General features: G+C 37.8%; 1 protein-coding gene across 1 annotated transcript in view; it reads right to left on the reverse strand.

Moving 5' to 3' along the window:
• DTNBP1 (dystrobrevin binding protein 1) overlaps window positions 1-21,074 on the reverse strand; it is a 44,087-nt gene extending 23,013 nt beyond the window's left edge. Inside the window, exons 1-7 of the mRNA XM_087707417.1 lie at window positions 20,920-21,074; window positions 16,620-16,670; window positions 15,306-15,356; window positions 14,244-14,304; window positions 12,026-12,158; window positions 9,658-9,790; window positions 5,235-5,257 (exon numbers count right to left, since the gene is read on the reverse strand). Of these exons, the coding sequence (XP_087563543.1) occupies window positions 5,235-5,257; window positions 9,658-9,790; window positions 12,026-12,158; window positions 14,244-14,304; window positions 15,306-15,356; window positions 16,620-16,670; window positions 20,920-20,975 (508 nt within the window). The 5' untranslated portion in view covers window positions 20,976-21,074. The remainder of the gene's footprint in view (window positions 1-5,234; window positions 5,258-9,657; window positions 9,791-12,025; window positions 12,159-14,243; window positions 14,305-15,305; window positions 15,357-16,619; window positions 16,671-20,919) is intronic.
• Between the last annotated feature and the right edge of the window lie 987 nt (window positions 21,075-22,061).

Here is a 22,061-nt window from a genome sequence, read left to right on the forward strand (position 1 = left end):
ACAGAATCATCCTTAGCCAAAATTTTAATTCTAACAACTGGTATGAACCAGATCCTACCTCTTTCCACTGTTCTGATCCTGAATTGACACATTTTCCCCTACTCTTAAGACCAGGGCTGTCAAACGCATAGTGCGGGGGCTGGATGCGTTACGCACTGGCCACGCCCACACCTGGTTTAGCAAAGGGGGGTGAAGTCCTGATACGTCACATCACACTACTGGGACAACCCGAGTTTGACACTCCTGCTTAAGACTCTTTCTTATTAGTATATGGAAATGAGCTTAGTACTGCTGGAGTGCTAGAGTATATAAACATAGTCCTTGAGTAAATTCTTCATAAGTTGCCACTATGGAGAAGAGCTAATAAATACCTGGCAGCCTAGACCATAATGGCATATAAAGTAAAATGGATCAGTTCACTAGAAACAACTTTCATGAGCTCCCACCTAGCTGCCTCCTATCCAGAACCTTCAGACTTACTTGGCTTTCTTGGGCTTCTTGACAGTCTAAAATGCAAGCATGCTTTTCACCTAATCTCTTCAAGCACAGCATCTTATTTCTGTACTTGCTTTACATAAAAGACTGAAATAATCTTTTTCCTGCAGTGTTTCTGGGAACTTATTTGCATTTTCAGTCTTGGTCAGTTCAATTCCTCTCTCTCTCTCTCCCTGCGCAGAATTCTGACTTATGGGAATCTTTATTTAATCCTCTATATAATCTTCAAATGAACATCAGCATAATACTGTGTTCCACTTGATCCCTGCTCCTTGCATAATAGCAGAATTGCATAACAGCAGAATTGCATAATAGAGGAAATAGACAAGATTTTTTTTTAAAATTTCATGCCAGCACTGTATTCCCTCCCAATAGAAGTCAATTTTGGATAGCAAACATTCCCCTGGACAATATTGGGGGGAAAAAACTCTTCCTTTTCTAATGGGAACTATCTTTGTAAATTTTAAACAAATTTAGTGTTACTATTTACTGCTTTACTGTTTTAATGTTTTTATTCATTTTTTAAATTATTGTAAGCCACCTAGAGTTGCCAAGATGGATGGCATATAAGTTTAATAAATGTCTTGTCAAAATACAATAAATTTCATTTTAACAGATTCATTGGAGGAAAGGGGTATTCGATTTTCTAAACTTTCAGCAGGCAAACAGCAGGAATACAAATGGCACAACTACAGTGACATTTGATTCCCTAAAATCTATTGTTCAAGAAGTAGAAAAAAAGTTTTACTGTAAACAGCAAATTTGAATATATAAGTACCAGTATAAACTCTATGAAAATACTTCTATGCTACCTCAGTTTCAGAATCATTTTATTCTTCAGAATGAAACTATAACATTAAATTATATTAATTAATTAATATTCAGCGATACAGAACCAGATTTACTCTCATCGCCCAACTTAATAGTGACATAAAACTGAAACTATCTGTATTACGAAGATCATCATTGCAACTGTCAACATTGCAAAATTGTAATACTAATTCATATCAAGCTCCAAACTAAAATTTATATATAACGTACTGTATATTGAAGTTTGATTATATTAGTTGTTTTAAAGTAAAATTAGTCACTTATTAAAGACAAATATTATATAACTATTCCTCATAATTTTAAAGGTTACACTTTTTTTTGCAAAATTTTCTCCCAATGTTTTAATTGACGTAACATACAGCTAAACCAAATGTTCTATAGAACTTAATCCTGATAAGTAGACATTCCATAGAGCATAGTAGCATCTCGTTCCCCCTCTCTGTTGATAAAATGAATTCAGCATTCAAGACCAGCCAATGTGCTCATGTCTCCTATCTTTATTTATGTGATTTCTTCTAATTGGCACATAACACAGGCTCAACACTCTTCAATGATCTACTTTAAAGTATTTGAACAAGAACTCATTTGGTGATCATTCAAAGTTATGACCAAACACAGATAACTTGTAGTTGCGGCCATCATAGCATCCTCATGGTCATATGATTGTAATTATGATTGGACTGTTGCACAGTTACATGATCACCATTTGAAATCTTCATTGGCAGCTTCTGACAAGCAGAGTCAATGAGAAAGTTGGCAGGAGCTTTCAAAAAACAGTCGCATGACCATGGGACACTCTGACCTTCACCGTTAAGCTTCATCTAACAAGGGCAACTGGAAGTGCCACAAGTGCCATCATAAATCATGTGGCGTCGTGCTCTACAACTGCATCATTTAGTCAACAGTTGCCAGTCCGACTTACTATTATTAAACTGAAACTATCTGGATTACGAAGATCATCATTGCAACTGTCAACATAACATACAGCAAAAGATCTGTTTTGTTAGGTAAGCTTCCCGTCGGGAGAGCGAGTGCGTTCAGAGAAGCGTTGTGAGAGTAGTGTTGGAGAACACACAAACCAGCATACAGAGACACTGCAGTTTAAATAGGCTTTTACTTTCGTGGAAATAGAGGTATCAGAGTCCATCAAACAGTCCAAGTCATACACGGATAAGACAGTCAGTCATCAACGTCTTTCAGTTAGGGGATAATCCAAATAATATAGTCCATAATCGTACAAACAGTTCGGTACACAAAGTTTGCTAGCAGTTGTAAAATATCTCACGCTGATCACTTTACGGCACTTCTAACAGCCAGCTTCCAAACACTCAAATCAGATCAGCATCTAATAGTGATTCTGGCTCCATCTTATGGCCGATTGAGGAAACAGCAACCAATCACATTTACAGCGTGATTTAAAGAAACAGGTACAGCATTGTTACATTATTTATATATTGCCAACCCAACCGTTAAATTATATTCCTAATATTCTCCCCTTTGGTTAGGACAATATATAAATCTTACAATCTTAAGCCGTTTTCCTCGCAACAACGTTTATGCTTTATATTACCTTGGGCCTTAGTAAAATGATCTGCAATGTTATGTTCAGACATGCAGTACTCTAGTGAAATTAATTTACCATTCACACATTGCCTTACATTTACATATCAACGATCAGTGTGTTTTGACCTAGTTTTTACAGCAAGATTGGATGCCATCTGAATTGCTGCTTGATTGTCTTCGTAAACAACAATAGGCTCTTGTATGTCAATCCCCATATCAAGTAGTTGTTGTTTATAACAAACCAAATCCGTACATAACAATGACAAACATGAGAATTCAGCCTCCATAGTTGATAGACTTAAATGTTTTTGCTTAATAGACTGCCATCCAATTAGTGCTTTTCACAGTAATACAACAAACCCTGATGTTAATTTCCGTGTAGAAACATCTGTAGCAAAACTTGCATCAGCATATGCAGTTAAGCTCAGATCATCCTTAGGTTCTAAATACAATGCATAATGCATCGTTTGCTTAAGATATCTTAATATCCTCTTAGCAGCTTGCCAGTGCCTTTCAGTAGGTTCAGCATTAAACCTGGCTAATTGATTTACACTATATGCTCTGTCGGGCCTTGACCAATTACTCAGATACGATAAGCTACCAATTAATGATTGATAAACACCTTTATCAAATACAGGACTTTGTACGTCACTGTGGCTAAACTCTTGGCCCATTGGAGTTTTTGCCGGTTCACACAGTTCCATCCTAAACGTTCTGAGTAGCTGGTTAATCTTCTCAGTTTGTGAGATTTTGTATCCTCCTTTAGTTTTATCTATTTGTAAACCAAGCTATTGACTAATCTCACCGAGATGTTTTATACTGAACTGCGTCTTTAACAGTGTTATAATCCTCATAGCTTCTTGCTCAGTTTTAGTGATTAATGCTATGTCATCAGTGAACAATAGCAACAATGAAATTACACCACCACTTTCTTTCTTAAACAAACATGGATCAGCCATGCCAGCTTTAAAACCTATCTTAGTTAACTCTTTAACTATACATTAATTCCATTCATATCCTGATGGCTTCAAGCCATACAGACTCTTTTTCAACCTCCAGCAATCAGGCTTCTGTAAATATATAGTATGTTGCAACCGTGCATGAAGATATGCTGTCTTTACATCTAAATGATTAACTATATATTCATTCTTAGCTGCCCACACTAATGCTGCCCGTAACGTTGCAGCCTTTAAACTAGGCGCAAAGACCTCATCATAGTCATTGGCTAACTGAGCAAATCCTTGTGCAACTAACCTGGCTTTATGGGTTACAGTCCCATCTACACTATTTTTAATTTTGAAAATCCATTTACAACCAATGGCATGTTTACCTGGTGGTAACTTTACATTTTCATATACTTCTAACTTTTGCAATGATTTTAATTCCTTTTCCATTGGATCTTTCCAAGCTTTCTGTTCCTTAGTTGAATATAGAGGTAATTCTTGGTAATTAGCAGGAACCTTATTTGCCTGACATGCTATAGACGCCTGATACCTGTCAGGTGGTCTAGTTACACGAGTTGAACGTCTAGGTATTTCAAGACTCACCAGTGGACTCTCCTGTATAACCTGCTCTTGTTTTTCTGGTTCCTCCTGTAACTGTACTTCTTCCTTAATTTCTTTAATTACTGGTTTTACTACCTCATTATTAGGGACTATTTGGGTGTCGATAATTACATTATCATTTTTTTCTAATTGATTCCACACATATTCTATAAACCTAGCACTAGCGCTACAGTAAACCTTAGCTGTGCCTTTCTCCCAAAACCTAAATGATCTATGGTTGGCCTCATATCCTACAAAAAATAACTGTCAAGCTCTATGTTGCCCTTTCAGTCTCACTTGTGATGGTATATGCACCCATGCTGGGGCTCCGAATGTATGTAGGTAACTCAAATCTGGTTTTCTGCCATGCCACCTAGTGAATGGCAATTCACAATTCATTGTATGGCCGATTGAGGAAACAGCAACCAATCACGTTTACAGCATGATTTAAAGAAACAGGTACAGCATTGTTACATGATTTATATATTGCCAACCCAACCGTTAGATTATATTCCTAACATGTTTGTATCATGGTAGCTACAGCTGGACATATATGTGATATGTATCTTATTTATTTCTGGCACCAAAGAAACTTACATACTTTTATTTTTACTCTCCTGGCCACTTACCTGTTTCTTGTACAAGCCTCAAATTTGCTTCAAAAATATTTCAATATTTTGGAGCAGGTCTGAGGGGGAAGAAGAGTAAAGCAGCCATACTATTGGCAGATGGCTCTTGCTTTGGAGAAACATTATACAGTATTTGATATTTAAAATTGAAAACCACAACAATTATAAATACCTTTGAAGATTTCAAGTTCTTTCCTGAAAAATAAAAACAAAAACATAATGTATGTCAGAGATTGAACATAAATTGGTTTTATTTGCAGATAACTTACTTTTATTTCCAACCCATACTACTGCTCAGTATATATGAAAAACATGGATGCCATTAGCAAAACAGCAGTATCATCTATTAACTGGATGAAATGAATAGTTCTTAAATTCTCACCTAATAGTATCAAAAGAACTATTAATTCCATATTTGCATGAAATCCATTCAATACTTAGGTATGTATATAACAAAGAATATAACTCATTCAGTTGCAGAATATCAAGAGGAGTAGAAAGTAATTTAGTCTTTAGTACGTTTAGCTAAGCTTTGGGAGATATCCAGGAGGCCAAATCAAACAAGAAGGCAGAAATGTGTTAATGAATCAGAAAAGGCAGAGCCAATTTCATCATTAATACATTTCATTAATTAGTTAATTAGTAACTAGTTTCAGCTTAATCTCATCAGCATTGAGGTGACTTTGAAAGTTACATGTTCAATTACCCAAAAGAATAAAAAACAGAAATAAAATAGAAAGAATGAAGAATCCCAAAGGCTTGCAACAGAAGAAGAGAAAAGCAGAGAAGTGTTCAGTAACAGAGACACCAATTTAACAAAATGAGAAAGTGGAGGGAAATAAGAACAGCCATGAAAATGTGATAACAATCAATCTTACTGAAGGTCAAAAAATATATTGAAAAGGATCCAGCTACAAAGGATATTTGGATATTGACAACAAAGTGCTGAGAAATGTATCAGTGGATTGCAGTGGAGCAGCAGAGGAGTATTCTAGGCCAAGAGAGAGTGGTCCATACATACCAGGGCACTAATGCTAATGTTCCTGAAATTTAAATCATTCATCACTGTCCAGAAGCCAATACCAGATATAATGTGTCAGTAGGGCTATGAATAAGTTGGCCCATCGTCCATGGCTCCTGTGCTATCTTGGACAGGAGACCCAGAGAAGGCTGATTGGAGTCTCCCAAAATCATAAGCCTGGGGAACTCTCCCAGACAGAGATGCTGCCAAACAGTAGGGAAGAAGGCAACTAGGCAGCAATCCCCACTGATCCTGATGGCCCAACCTCACAAAAAGAGGTTTCACATCCAACAATGTCTGCAACAAGGCCCCCAATGGCTACCAAGACAACAATCACTACACCTGCCCTGGAATCACAGTTCCATTCGTGAAACCCCGGAGGACACAATATATGGGAACCATATAATATACATGGTATTATAAGTGAGCAGCTAATGACGCAATTAATTCAGCTGGAGCTTGTATTCCAATTCCTTACAGAAATAAAAGGGGGGGAAAGTGGGGGGGGAGGCTGGAAAATTATATTGTAAACAGAACTTGAAAAATGCTGACCACATTGCTCATTAAGTTATATTCTTTCCCCTTTTTCAAAAAAGTTAATTCAAATATTGATAAACAACATACTAAGAAAGGGAGAGAGAGTGGATAATTGGCTTGTGTCCAAGGAAACACTACACCATTAATAATTACACATGACTTAAAGGTTGAGTAAACCACATCAATCCAAAATATAGAAACTGGAGGAATCCCAAATCAAAACCTGTCTTAAACCTTCCAAGAAAACATTGCTGCTAGTTTTTATGATGAATTACGGGAAGAACATTAGTTAAAAATCTAGTACTATCTTCTACTATCAAATGTTTGGTGCCCTTGTTCATGCACGTGTGATGAGCAGTATAAAAATTTGATAAATTATAATTAAATAAAAATAAAATGTATTACATTTGCTTGACTCTCAGAGACTCTGAGAGCTTTATATCTATATAGAATGCACTGGAAGTTCAACAATTAGAACAATAAACTATAATTTACAATCCAAAGTAAAATCTTAATATTGATATATTCAAAGAAATAGATCTATAATTAAAACACTAGGTTTCTCCATTTTGGGAATAATTAAGATATCTGTTACAATAAAACTAAAGAGTAGGGATTTATTTGAAAGAAAAATAACTTTCAGTAACTTTTGACAAAAATAACTTTTCAATAAAATAGAAAACAATCCCAATATTTGGGATTTATTTATACTTTTTAGAGAAACCTACTGGAAAACCACCAGAAATCTTCCATAATTTTAAAGTATGTAATTATGATAATTTCTTGAATCAAAAGAAAAGTAAAATTAGTTTCCTAGCTTTGGGCTAACTGTGGTAACGTTGGTTGCTGTAAGAAAGGACAGATCTCATTTTTAGTGATGAAAAACTTAACTGTTCTAGTTTGCTTTACTTCACTGCAAATATTTTTTTGTCAAATTGTTCTCAAGGAATGAGAAATTTAAAAAAACCTCTTATACATAAACTCTTCGAATGATTAATGATGCCAGAGGCAGGCTTCTCGTTTGCTCTTCAGAGCAGGGCAACTAGCAGTCAAAGCCAATGATTCTTGGCAATTTTGCCTTCATTGGGGAGTTCTCAGTGCTTTCTGGCAGACGTTTCATTACCAAACTAGATAACATCATCCGTCCACTGATGATGTTGCCTAGTTTAGTAATAAAACGTCTGCCAGAAAACAACCAAGCTCAGAGAGACCACGATGACCACAATTTAGTCCTGAGCTACAAATATTATTTTATTTCAATATCCAATGAATAAGCTAAACTGCTTTTCTGGGAAGCAGGATATCACCTATTAATGATTCTTGACTGTACCACATAGTCAGGGATTATAGTTCTAATTTAATTTATCCAAGGTAAACTAGATCGTGTATTATTTTGTAATGAACCAACTGAGCTAATAAAAATCCCTTGCTCTGTTTAATACAGGGAGTCCATGACCACAGTTGAGATCAAAAATTATGTTGGTAATAGAGACATTTGTTAAACGGGGTTTGCCCCTTTTTACGACCTTTCTTGCCACCATTGTTAGATGCAACTATTAAGTTAACAGCACAGCTGTTCACTGAATTTGGCTTCCCCACTGACTTTGCTTATCAAAGGTGCAAAAGATGATCCTGGGACACTGCAACCATCAGATATATGAACCAGTTGCCAGGCATCCGAATTTTGATTATGTGACCATGGGGATGATGCAATGGTTATGATCATAAGTCATTTTTTCCAGTGCTATTGTAACTTTGGTCACTAAACATTTGGCTGTAAGTCAAAGACTAACTGTACTCTTTCTTGAATATTCTTATCTGATAACTATTTATCTGCTATGAGACAACTTTGTGAGACCTCTAATTCATCTAACTCTGTAAAGGTAAAGGTTCCCCTTGCACATATGTGCTAGTCATTCCTACTCTAGGGGGCGGTGCTCATCTCCATTTCAAAGCCGAAGAGCCAGCGCTGTCTGAAGACATCTCCGTGGTCATGTGGCCAGCAGGTGGCGTAGTGGTTAGAGTGCAGTACTGCAGGCCACTTCAGCTGACTGCTATCTGCAGTTCGGCGGTTCAAATCTCACCGGCTCAAGGTTGACTCAGCCTTCCATCCTTCTGAGGTGGGTGAAATGAGGACCCAGACTGTGGGGGCAATATGCTGACTCTGTAAACCGCTTAGAGAGGGCTGAAAGCCCTATGAAGCGGTATATAAGTCTAACTGCTATTGCTATGACTAAATGCCAAAGGCGCATGGAATGCTGTTTCCTTCCCACCAAAGGTGTTTCCTATTTTTCTACTTGCATTTTTACATGCTTTCGAACTACTAGGTTGGCAGAAGCTGGGACAAGCAACGGGGGCGCACTCTGTTACACAACACTAGGGATTCGAACCACTGAACTGCCAAACTTTCTGATCAACAAGCTCAGCATCTTCGTCACTGAGCCACCGCACCCCTCTAATTCATCTAACTAATTTATATCCAAATGTTCTTGAAGATACCTATTAAAAATCAAAGCTCAAGTTTCAATTGGCCTGCTAATTAAAAAATCATGGATTCCTGTGTGATCAATCGTTTCAAATTTATTCCTAACAGCTATTCATCTTACAATTATTTGCCAACAGGAAATGAGATACTCTGATTTTCTTGAGAAAAGAACGACAACTTGAACAACAAATTTAACATCTCAGGTCATCCAAAAACAGCTGGTCTCTGCTATTGCAATAGTGTTTTTTTCTTCTCTACTAAGAAACTAAAAAAACGTGATACACCAGATCATCACGATGAAGGATAGAATCCTAAAACCAAAACAATTTTTTCTAATGTCTTCATAGTAAAAGTTGAAACACATTCATTCAGAAGTTTCCAGCAGCCAGCTACTCCCACTCTAAGCAGGAGGTATTTTAATAATTTTCCCACGAAGAATGCTACATGTATGAAAGTATTTGCACTCCTTAAGATAAAAAGTTAATTTAATATGTTTGCTTACACATCAGATAGAAAGGATTCTGTGAGTAAATCAAATATATTCAAGCTTACCTTTTTGTCTTTTTATAATTTTCATGCTGTAATATTTGCATATGCTTGTATCTTTGCAATTCGCACTGTCCACGAAGATCTTCAAGATGTAATAAATGATGCTCCATTTCTTTAAAATGTGCTTCCAATTGGACTTTGTTAACAAAACATTCAAACAAGGTATGTAAGTATCACTTCTCAAATAGATCATGATTACTTTTGATACAATTTCATGCAAAATAACCTCACGCATTATAACATATACTACCAGAACCCCAAATTCTCACAACAAAACATTTCAAGAAACAAACATATTAAGAACCAAGGACAATTTTTTTTTATGCTAGTTCATGGGGAATTCTCTTTTCCATTACACAGACACCGTGATAAAATTGGTACAGTGAATGACATATTAAAGGGAAAGAGGAAGTGTCACAGGACACCTGCTTTCCTTTCAATCCTAACTTATCTTCCCATCAGGCAATTTGGAGAAGTCTACTTGAGACAGTTGGTTACAGAAGAGCCATGGTGGCACAGTGGTTAGAATGCAGTACTGCAGGCTACTTCTGCTGACTGCCAGCTGACTGCAATTTGGCAGAATGAAGGCTCAAGGTTGACTCAGTCTTCCATCCTTCTGAGGTGGGCAAAATGAGGATCCAGATTGTTGGGCAATATGCTGACTCTGTAAACCGCTTAGAGAGGACTGTGAAGTGGTATATAAGTCTAAGTGCTATTGCTATAATGCACAATATTTTTCAAGGGTTTTCTAAAATAATTATTCAAGAAATGAAGCTCCTGAGCAATCAACTACTTATTTCTCCCCAAATCAAAAATAATTCAGCTTATTTCTCAAACTAATCCAAAACTGGCAGCTCTAAGCCATAAAAATCACTGCAATCATGGTAATTCTCAGAAGAATTCCATCTGCTAATGATTACAATGCTTTATGCACCTGTAGCACTGCATAAGGACACCAGTAAATGGAAAGCCACCCTTTTGTTCCCCTTCATCACTGTGCTCAATATTCTGCTTTTTAGTGAAAGGTAAGATGGCAAGTTCAGAATTCATTTTCCGTCTCAGAGAATCAAAACTAAAATAAATTCAGAATGTTGACTTATAAAGTTCAGCTCTTTTTTTCCTAGGACAGGCTTTCAGAAATCTCTTTAGTTTACTTTCAAAACCTTAACAGAGACCTTTAGAATACTTTTAAAATATAAATGAACATAATAAAATCATCATCCGTGAAACAAATTACAAATGAGACCCCATTTACTAATTTTGGTGAATCTTGATGCAGCAGGCCCCCAAAAACGGTGTCTTACATAAACAGAGTCATTTGTAGATAGATAGATATAGATAGAAGTTTATTATTTATATGCCGCCCTTTTCCCTGGGGGGACTCAGGGCGGCTCACAATCCAAGGGGGAGGGGGAGACAAACTTTTTAACATATAAGACAATACATAATTAAAAAACACAACATTCATACCATTCGGGCGGGTTACAGTCTTAGCCCCAGGCCTGACGGGATAGCCAGATTCTGAGGGCTGTGCGGAAGGTCTGGAGGGTGGTGAGGGTACGAATCTCCATGGGGAGATCGTTCCATAGGGTCGGAGCTACCACCAAGAAGGCTCTCCTCCGCGTAGTTGCCAGTCGGCATTGACCGGCAGATGGAACTCGGAGGAGGCCTAATCGATGAGATCTAATAGGTCGCGTGGAGGTAATTGGCAGTAGGCGATGTAGATGACAAAAGCGGGCACCATGTCTTTTCTGTGGTCAGTGCTGGAGATAGGGCATTTTCTTTTGTGGCTTTCAATTGGGTGCATTATCATATTAGCAAAAATTGACTTTACAAACAATCTACTGCTTCTTCCTTCATTGTTTCAAATTGTAAGCTTTCCACCATCCAGCCACATTTTTCTGGATTTCATCTTTCTTTTCTGTTTACTGTTTTTATTACATCATTTGCAAGTCTATACTCCCAATTTATATTCATTTGAGCTGTCCTGCTAATGATATTGTCTAGCTGTTCTGTTCTCAACAAAAAGGATTAGCACCAATAATAATTTTAAAAAGCTAAACTCAAGCCAGCAATTTGAAAAACTAGTCCTTGGGAGCCCCCTGCTGAGTACTTTTAAAAATACACCTAAGTTACACAAAATTATTTGCTTATATGGATTTTTCAAAGTCTGCAATATTGCACCCTCCTAAAATAATATGCCCCCTCCTGTGAATATAATGATTTAATTGGGGTTTGGATTCAGTCAAAAGTCAATGTACCTCTCACTTGTAACAGCTAGCAGTGATGCTATGATATCTTCTTTTTAATGATCTGAGTATTTATAAGTATCTAACTCTATAAATAAGAAACAAACTGAATGCATACTTACCCAGGCTAGCTGTTGTAGATTCCAAGCCTGCCAGAAATACTGGAATTTGTTGGAGCTGGTGTTGAAGGTCCAAGAGACCACTTCTCTTTTTCTCCCAATAGGCAGAAAGCATTACAACTTCACTATCCACCAGCTGAAATTATTAAAGTCAAGGATATAATTATAGATAGCAAATTTCTCGTTTAGTTTTCAAGCTAAAGCCTCAAGTGATTTCAAAGCTGCAGAGTTCCATTCCCACTTAGCTGTAAGTAAAATAACTAATTCATAGCAATTAATTCTATGCCCTCGTAGTTTTCAATTAAATTAAATATATTTCAGCATAGTACAAAACTGATATTTCCAAAAGAATGTCCTTTTTGCAACTATTTTAAGTCTGTTAAAAATGTATAAATATATGACTAATTATTTGTCCTGCTAGGTTTTCAAGTTTATACACTCTTTTGCCGAATCTTGTCTTACACACAGTACTTTCTTTCTTCAAAATTCTAAGATGCTATTAACACAAGGTCATTCAAAGCTAAAGAACTACAGCAAATAAATCCACTATAAGTATAAATAATAGCAGTTTCATATATCTCAGTAATGGATAATGGGGTTTCCCAAGTTTTAGCACTGCATGCTGTGTCTTATTCCACATTATCACTGAGATAGTTAAAAAAAAAGAGAGCCATAAATCTAATGTTAGTCTGGATTGAATTCAGCACAATGAATTGAAATAAACAGTACAAAACAATATGTAACTGTCAATTCAATTTAGATTTTTAACTAATCCAGTGCTGCTAAATTAATTCAGACAATTATTTCAAAATCCAGACAAGTTTTATAAAGGCATCAGATTTAACTCATTTACTCTGGAAAATGAGTCAAATCATTTTTAAAACTATTTGAATTTCTAAATCAATACTGCATTTCTACAAGACTAATTAGTATAATATTTGCTATATATGTTTATGTGAACATGGTTGGTGTCTTTAAGTGGTGTCTTTAGTTTAATATCTAATTAGTTTAATATCCAATATCTAATTCAAATAAAATCATGAGGTCTCAAAAGTACTGCAATCAATGTTATATTGAATTACATTGAGAGGGAAAGGTAATAGATGTTGTCTAAACCACTACTGAGTTGGTAGTTCAAGAACTCAGATGTATTCCTAAAGTGTTCTGAATAGTGATGCTGATAGATAAGACTGTACTTTAAAAATTCAAATAATTTCCATAATCCAAAATATTCTCTATACGCACCTGTGTATGTATGTATGTATACATTTTAACACATTTATAATACATGATACATGTGATTTACCTTTGAGGAATGTTTAGAAACTATGCCTTCATGATTGCAAATGGAGAATGACTATACAGAGTACTGGTAGTCCTCAATTTACGACACAATTGGGACCAGTATTTCTATTGCTAAACAAGGAGGTTGTTAAATCACATTCGATTTTAGAATCTTTTTCACCATGGCTATGCTAATCACTGCAGATATTAAGTGAATCATGTAGTTGTTAGGGAAAACCAGCTTCCCCCCATTGACTTTGCAAATTTTGATAGTATGACTCTGGGGATTCTGCAATGGTTGTAAGTCACTTTTTTCAGTGTGGTTTTAACTTTTAACTGTTGCTAAATGAATGGTTTTAAGTCAAGGACTACAGAGGTGGGTTTCAATTTATTTTGCTCATGCGCGCATGCATGCGATGCTTCTACCCGTGATGCTTCTGCGCATGTCCAGGTGGGTGGGCGGAGTCTCCCGCTGCCACCACTACCAGTTCGCCCGATCCCAGCCAAACCGGCAGAAACCCACCTCTGAAGGACTACCAGTATTTGATAATTTACACCTGTATTGCAAAAGTTTTAGCATAGTTATTTTCAAAGATTCCAGTGAAGCTTTCCTGGTGTGTGTTTAGAACTCAGAAGGCTCATAAACAGCCACGTACTTTATGCAAAGGTATCATTTTGTGATAGATACTGTACTTATTGTACAATAACTGGTTTTAAACCTGCATGTCATCAATTTGCATTATACCTGCAATACTACTAAGTTGCCACATATATTTTAACACCACAGAGCCTCTAAAACTGCTATGCAAGGTTCCTGTAAACACAGTATAGAGAATATTCATTTAAATAACAGCCATGCTTAATTCGTAAATGCTAAACATTGAAATAGCAGTACTCATTTTTAATTAAACTTTTCCATATTATGTGTTTATATCACCTCTCCAGTTTTTGCACACTCTTTTGCTCCTTTGTGAAGTGCTGCCCACGAATCTTCATACCTTCCCAAAAGGAAACAGAAATAGCATTAATATTTATTCTTAAATATAAGCATATCAAATGCTGCAGATCTGATGTTTTTATTCTTCATTATATCTAATCTATGGACATTGATATAGGTTGGCTTTATTTTTATAGAAGCACTACATTACAGAACCTTTTTTACATTAGCATGTTTCAGAATTTTATAGTAAGATCAGCAAAAAGATCAGCAAAAGTCAACATCACATATTTTAAATGAAAGTTGAGCTTCTCCTGTGGTCACTTACCCAGCATAAATAAATAATAAACCTTCAGATTTGGAAAACTCTAAATATAGGTCATGTAGATAGTTTTAAACAACCAATTTACACTTCCACAAATAAAATAAAAATGGGGGAAAGTAGAAAATAAGCTTTCTTTAAAAAGGGATAAATTTTCCTTAAATAAAAAGTAAGTGTTTTTAAACCTGAAGATTAGTAACTTTATCTAAGTACTGCTTTCTGTATTACCTATATTAAATTTGTGGTTACATTATTCATGGAGCTAAATTTAGATTATAATCATCACCCAATTCGGATGTAAACTCAAGGGGATTTAATTCAAAAATATGAATAGAATTGTGATAAAAAGGTGCAATTATATATTATTTCTTGGAGACAAGTCACATATATTCAATTTACAAACAAATTAGTGCACAGTTAGTCTAACAATCAGTTGATTCAAGTATACAGTTGTCTATTTAATACTATGAAATTCCCAGGAACTGCACAAAAGCTAAAATTCTGCATTTTATAAACACTCTAGTGCGTTTAGTGTATTTTTAATTATTAACAAGTTAAAGCCATTGTTATCGGTGAGATTACTGATTTTATACTGTTATTTATTGCTTTTTGATTAATAAAACAATAAAGAAGTAAGGAAATACCCTATGCAGTATTTATTGCAGTTATATCTCTGCCTCCAGAAAAATAAGGAAATCAATAACATTGTCATAAAACAGTGACAGTTTAAGGAAACGTACCTACTCAGCAAAACTAAACCAGCAGAAAATTCTGGTAAATTCTGTGCAGTCCTGTAATAAAAATTATAGGCACATCTTAATGACTTTAAATTTGTTTTTTAGGATCTGGAGGATCCACAAATCGTTTTTTAAAACAACAAAAAAATCAAAGATAATTACAACATCAGCAGTATTCAGCTAACTGGAAATGCAATTTTTATTTGTTTGGTTTGGCCTCTAGAAAATTCTAAGGTGTCATATAGAACAATTTGTATTCTTTGCAATGGCATAGTTATGTCTCCTCTTGTGAATACAAACTTCTATAGAGTACAGAGTACAGATGTAGGTAGTCCTTGCTCAAAGACAATTGGGACCGCAAGTCCATTGCTAAGCAATGCAGCCATTAAGCAAGAAATCATGTGATGACACCTTGCAATTTTACTGCCAGCTTCTAGATTGACTATGCTTGTCATAAGCTGGCTGTAAATTATATAACTGGTGATCGTGTGATGGCAAGATGCAATACTAATCTTATACATCCACCAGATGCCTGATGCTGCAACAATAATAAGTCCAAGGATCAGTCATAAAGTTACTTTTTCAGCACCACCATGACTTTGAAGTTACTAAACAGGGCAATCATTAAGAAAGGACTACTTGTACCAATCTAACTTATGAGCAGCTCTCTAAAGTGGCACACATACTTTTGGTATAATAATAATGACTGGAACATAGAATGACAGAGTTGAAAGGGACCTCAGAGGTCTTCTAGTCCAACCCCCTGCTTAGGCAGGAAACCCTATACCATTTCAGACAAACAGTTATCCAACCTCTTCTTTAAAACTTCCAGTGTTGGGGCATTTACAACTTCTGGAGGCAAGATGTTCCACTGATTAATTGTTCTAACTGTCAGGAAATTTCTCCTTAGTTCTAAGTTTCTTCTATTCTTGATTAGTTTCCACCCATTGCTTCTTGTCCTGACCTCAGGTGCTTTCGAAAATAGTTTGACTCTCTCTTCTTTGTGCCAGCCCCTGAGATATTAGAACAATGCTATCATGTCACCCCTAGTCCTTCTTTTCATCAAACTAGACATGCCCTATTCCTGCAACCGTTCTTTATATTATACGTAATATTATATAATAGTTTATTATTGTACAAGATCAAATTTTAAAGCCCTGCAAGCAATATGAAAACAGAAATATATGTTCTGAATATGTGAACAATTTATACCATGAAATCATTATTAAAGTACAGTTTTCTTAATGAAAACAGACTTTACAGTATAAAGTATAATGTTAAAATATTAAAGTATAATGTTAAAATATTTAGCAGTACCTCTGTTTATTTATTTTAGCTTCTCTTGATTTGTCACTGAAGATCTTCAGCCTAGAAAACATATGTTGAGAGAGGAAGAGTTGATTAAGAGTCCCAATTAAAATTTTCAGTGTTTATAATACCAATTCACTGAATGTACCAATCCCCTTGTATTCCTTCTATCACCTAAAAATAATACTGCAAAACTGTGCCCAGGTACTGCATCAATCCTGATGCTTTCCTGTTGCTATTCCATCTTCTTTCCAAACCTATATCTTGTTCTGCACATGAAGAAGTCATAATTCTGAGGTGTTGTGAACAGACTGTGCCACAAATATCTTTTTTAATCTTCCCCACATCAAGAAAACATCCTCACTGCAATAGAATATTTTCAGGTTTTTTTTTAAAGGTTACCTTTTGTGGATATTTTTTCACTTTCACTGTTAATTTTCTATTGTTTCCATTAACATACTCTTCACTTTCATTTATTAACAAGGAAGCATTTTTCACAAATTTCAAATGTAAACTTTTATCTGAATTTCAATTTTCACATCTAACAGGGGTTACGTTTTTGAAGCAGAGCTTGGTTTGCCGTAGATACCGTGTTTTCCCCAAAATAAGACAGGGTCTTACTTTCTTTTGACCCTCCAAATAAGGGGTTGGCCTTATTTTCGGGGAGGCCTTATTATTTTTCTGGTGCAGGAAGCAGCAAGCCCACCAGCCCCACCCTCTGCAAACTGCTTGAAAATCCCCCCTGATTTTGTCTCTTATCCTGTTTTCAGTCTGTGCTGAACTTCAGAACAGGGTGAGAGGCAGGAATATCCTCCTCCACATTTTCAAGCCGTTTGCAAAAACGCCCCATTTCGAGGCTTCAATGTGAATATGCAGGTGAGAAGCGACCTCTTATAGGCGTGAAAATCCATACACTTGGGACATTGGAAGAACCCCTGCGAGGAGACGCTGCTGCCGAAGTGCAGGAAATCTCCACACCCACCACCTGCAGATCGTCCTTTCAAAGAGGTTTCACCAGGACAAAGAGGTGGCTGAAGGCGGTGTTTGTGTCGCCTTCATCCTGGTGAAACTCCTCTTTGAAAGGGTGATCTGTGGGTGGGGATTTCCTGCACATCAGCAGCGGCATCTCCTCGCAGGGCTTCTTCTGATGTCCCAGGTGTATTGATTTCCATGCCTTCTTTTCCTGTTCCGTGGACAGAATTGCTGTGACTGTCACCGTTATGTAAGGAGGGCATGAGGCATTTAGGTTGTGTTGCTTGGCCTCCGGCTTCAATTGGCTGCAAAAGCGACCGGCGTTTGCTGGAGGCAGAGGCCTGAGCGGCACCCGTGAATCAGCTGTTTTGTGAATGGAGCGGCCCAGCTGATCCGATTAAGGGGCCAAGAAGTCCTGAGGTGACTGGGGAAGGGCTGCCCCCTGTTCTGGCTAAACCCACCCCTTCACTAGGGCTTGTTTTCAGGGGAGGGTTTACATTTTTGCCCACCGCGAAAATCTGGCATGGCCTTAGTTTCAGGACATGTTGTATTTTCGGGGAAAACACAGTAACTTCAGTTAAGTAATATAATATGTATTATTCCAATCTTTTTTTTGAAATATTACATAGCATGTAATATTAAAGCTTTCATCTTCTGCAGCCTAAAATAGCATTTACACCAAGAAATTGTGCTGGTTTAGTCACTAAAAAGATAGACATATGACACTGTAAGATGCCTACCAGGTACTGTTACTAAAATATAAAAAAATTATAGCAACCCAGCCATAGATTGCTTAAAGTTATATATTAAAGAAGTAAACTGCACAGCTCCTCTATGGGGAAAAAATCTATTACATTTTGAAAAATATAAATTATTTTGCCTAAGACATTCTGGAATAGCTCATTCTTTTAAATCTAGATTGTTCAATGCAACTTATGCTTGGATCACTGTATAGTCTGAAAGTTGAGCGATGACAAGTGGATTTATTGTCTTGTTGATTTGAGACGATTTGCTGCTCATCCAAGTAGCTTCTTCAGTCTGAACAAGTTGGTTAAGGGAACCTGAGTAAGCAGGGCCAATGTTCCAATTCCTCAAATTCTCAGGGTTATTCCTGCACCAACCTCAGGGTTTCTTCCTCAAAATGCGTGGCAATAAAGATTCTCAGTCATCCAGGTAATATTGTTTGAAGGATTAAGTCATGGCAACTGGACTTATTTCCTTGTTGATTTGAGATGATTCGCTGCTTATTCTAGAAGCTTAGCTTCTTCAGTCTGAAGACTCAAGACTCAAGTCAAGACTCAACTAGCAGACATTTCTACCTGGATGACTAAGAATCCTCATCCACGTACGACAGTACAATCTATCTTAATAGGAATCCTTAGGTTAACATTGCTTGGGGCGATGCAGTGCAACATGCGAATCTAGCCCTCAACATGCTAGATTGTTACCAACATAATCAGATTCCACTTTTGTTTCTAAAAAGTGGCATGAAGCAACAAATGTAAACAAAGCTGCAAATTGGGAAACAGATTTCATAAGAAGTGCAACTAAAAATTCTGTCATACTGGCTGTTGAAGGCACTTTTATAATATCTGACCACAAAGCCACAAGAGCATTTGGAAGAAAACAGAACTGTACCACAGAGGTTTCAGTTTTACATTTACTTAAAACCTATTGATTTTCGCTGGCGCTTCCTTTAAAGAGCTAGAATTACTTTTAAAACAATCATGCCTTGCTTTCAAGGTGCCATGCTAATACCTCTCACGCTACAATATCTTAAAACACGTTAGACTATTAACTAACAAATTGAAATTAAATCACTAGTTTTTTAAAAAAAACGGAAAAAAGAAGTGTTCATTATTATGTAAGCGTATCAGAAAAATTAAAATGCATTTTGGAGGGAGTCCACCTCAAAAATTCAGGACAGTTTAGGACACTATATTAAGAAGGGAAAGCCTAGGTTAGGTTTAGGTTTAGGTTTAATTTATTTGTATGCCGCCCTTTTCCCTGAAGGGACTCAGGGCGGCTCACAACTCAAAAAGGGAGGGGAAATACAAACAGAGTTACAAAAACATAAAAACCATACATAGTTAAAAGCACAACAATCATACCATTCGAAGTGGGGCAGCGAGTCTTTAGCCCCAGGCCTGTCGGAACAGCCAGGTTTTGAGGGCTATGCGGAAGGCCTGGAGGGTGGTGAGGAAGGCCTGGAGGGTGGTGAGGGTACGAATCTCCACGGGGAGTTCGTTCCAGAGGGTCGTAGCAGCCACAGAGAAGGCCTAGCGTACATATGGTTGAACTTAAGTACACTACAAGTAACCCTTGACTTACAATAGTTTGTTCAGTGTTCAAAGTTACAACGGCACTGAAAACAGTGACGTATGACCGCTTTTCACACTTACGACCCGTTGCAGCATCCCCACCGGTCATGTGATCAAAATTCAGACTCTTGGCAAGTGGCTGATATTTATGACAGTTAAAGTGTGTGTGGGGGGGTGTCACACGATCCTCTTTTGCGACTTTCTGACAAGCAAAGTCAATGGGGAAGCCAGATTCCATTAACAATGGTGTAACTAGCCCAACAACAGCAGGGCTTCACTTAACGACGGTGGCAAGTGGTTGATATTTATGACAGTTAAAGTGTGGGGGGGTGTCACATGATCCTCTTTTGCGACTTTCTGACAAGCAAAGTCAACGGCGAAGCCAGATTCAATTAACAAGGGTGTAACTAGCCCAACAACAGCAGGGCTTCACTTAACGACGGTGGCAAGCAAGGTGGTAAAAATGGGGGCGAAACTCACTTAACAACCGTCTCGCTTAGCAACATAAACGTTGGGCTCAATTGTGGTCGTAAGTCAAGGATTACTTGTTCTGGTCAAGAAAGGTTGCTATTACTACCCCGCATACCGCACTTTTTACAACCCTGTCCCCTTTTTTATTTGCTCAGGGTTAAGTTTCAGGGAATGACCACGGGATTTTTCCGCGGCTGCAGCAGAGTCAAACCACCCCTCTTGTAGCCGATGCCTTTAAATTCAGCCCAACGAGTCCGGAGGGGGCTTATTGGCGCGTAAAGGCGTCAGGTGTTACACCCACCGCCCCTTGGCAGTTGCTTGCCCGAAGCGATTGACGCAGTTTGGGGGGCTTCTTAAGGGAACGCGACCCTCAAAAAAAAAAACAGGCTTCGGCGATTCAAGTCTTCCCGGCGCCTCGACTTCAAACTCACCACCGACCGACCGACCGAGCGCCGCCCTCCCCGCGTCTTTCGGGAGCATTATAGGGGAACCGCAACCGCCTTTTCGACCACCACCACCCCCGCCTTCCCCGGTCGCCTCCTCACCCGGAGCTCAGATCCTGCTGGACACTCAGCAGCCGCTCGCGCAAACTCTCCAACATCTCCCGCTCGCGAGGGGGAAAAAAAACGGCGCGCTCGGGCGCCCGAAGCTGGACACCCTTCAACTCCACTGCGGCACCCAGGAAGCACGGGACGCGGGCGGGCGGGCGTGGGCCGCGGCGGGGCGGGACTTGGAAGGAGCGTCCAATGAGAGCGCCGCTTCGCCGTCGACTTCGCCTTCGTGCGCTCCGCTTTGTCAACCGAGGTTCCACCCCCGCCTCAGGGCTGGCCAATCCCGCCTTGCTGTTCTGGCCCCTCCTCCTCCTCCTCCTCCCTCCCTCCCGGTTGAAAGAATGTAGGGTTTTACGAGCTCCATGCCCCGCCCCCCGCCCCGCCCCCCGTTGCTTATTTCACAACAGTCTCCGCCTCTTGCTTTTCCTTCTCCATTATAAACAGCCTTCCTGTCGCGATTAGTCTACGTATAGGCTTTTTTTTAATTTAAAGGCTTTTTTTTAATTTTCAAAACAAACACAACGCATAAAATCTTCCTTTTTCACATACTGTAGAAAGTGTATCAGTTGGTTACAAAAGACTTTGGTGCATCTCTTCCCCAGTCATCAAGCATAATTCATATTAACTCAAGTATTTTTAACTCAGATATTTATACATGTTATTACCATCATCGTACCTCCATTTTCATTTGGCTATAGTTGTTTAAACCAGTGTTTCTCAACCTTGGCAACTTGAAGATGTCTGGACTTCAACTCCCAGAATTCCCCAGCCAGCATTCGCTGGCTGGGGAATTCTGGGAGTTGAAGTCCGGACATCTTCAAGTTGCCGAGGTTGAGAAACACTGGTTTAAACGTCCTTCATCATAAAATATACCATCATGATATGATGCAGGATATAGTCAAATAAAGGAGGGATAATGATAATAACGTATATACATGTATGGGTACAATATAAGGAAATGAGATGTAAATAAATTGTAAACTGATTTGGAAAGAAGGATAGGAAACTTTGTTATTAAATATGGATGTTTAGCTAGAATTAGGATATAAGGATTTAATGTCAGTGGAGGATTTTACAAATAGCAAATGAAATGCAAGTATGCGGTTATGTATTAAATTTTGGTATATTTTAGGCGT

The sequence above is a fragment of the Thamnophis sirtalis genome, unplaced genomic scaffold (genome assembly GCF_051295495.1).
Source record: "Thamnophis sirtalis isolate CommonGarterSnake01/CBP01778 unplaced genomic scaffold, rThaSir2_p1.2 scaffold_2, whole genome shotgun sequence".
Classification (NCBI taxonomy): Eukaryota; Metazoa; Chordata; class Lepidosauria; order Squamata; family Natricidae; genus Thamnophis; species Thamnophis sirtalis.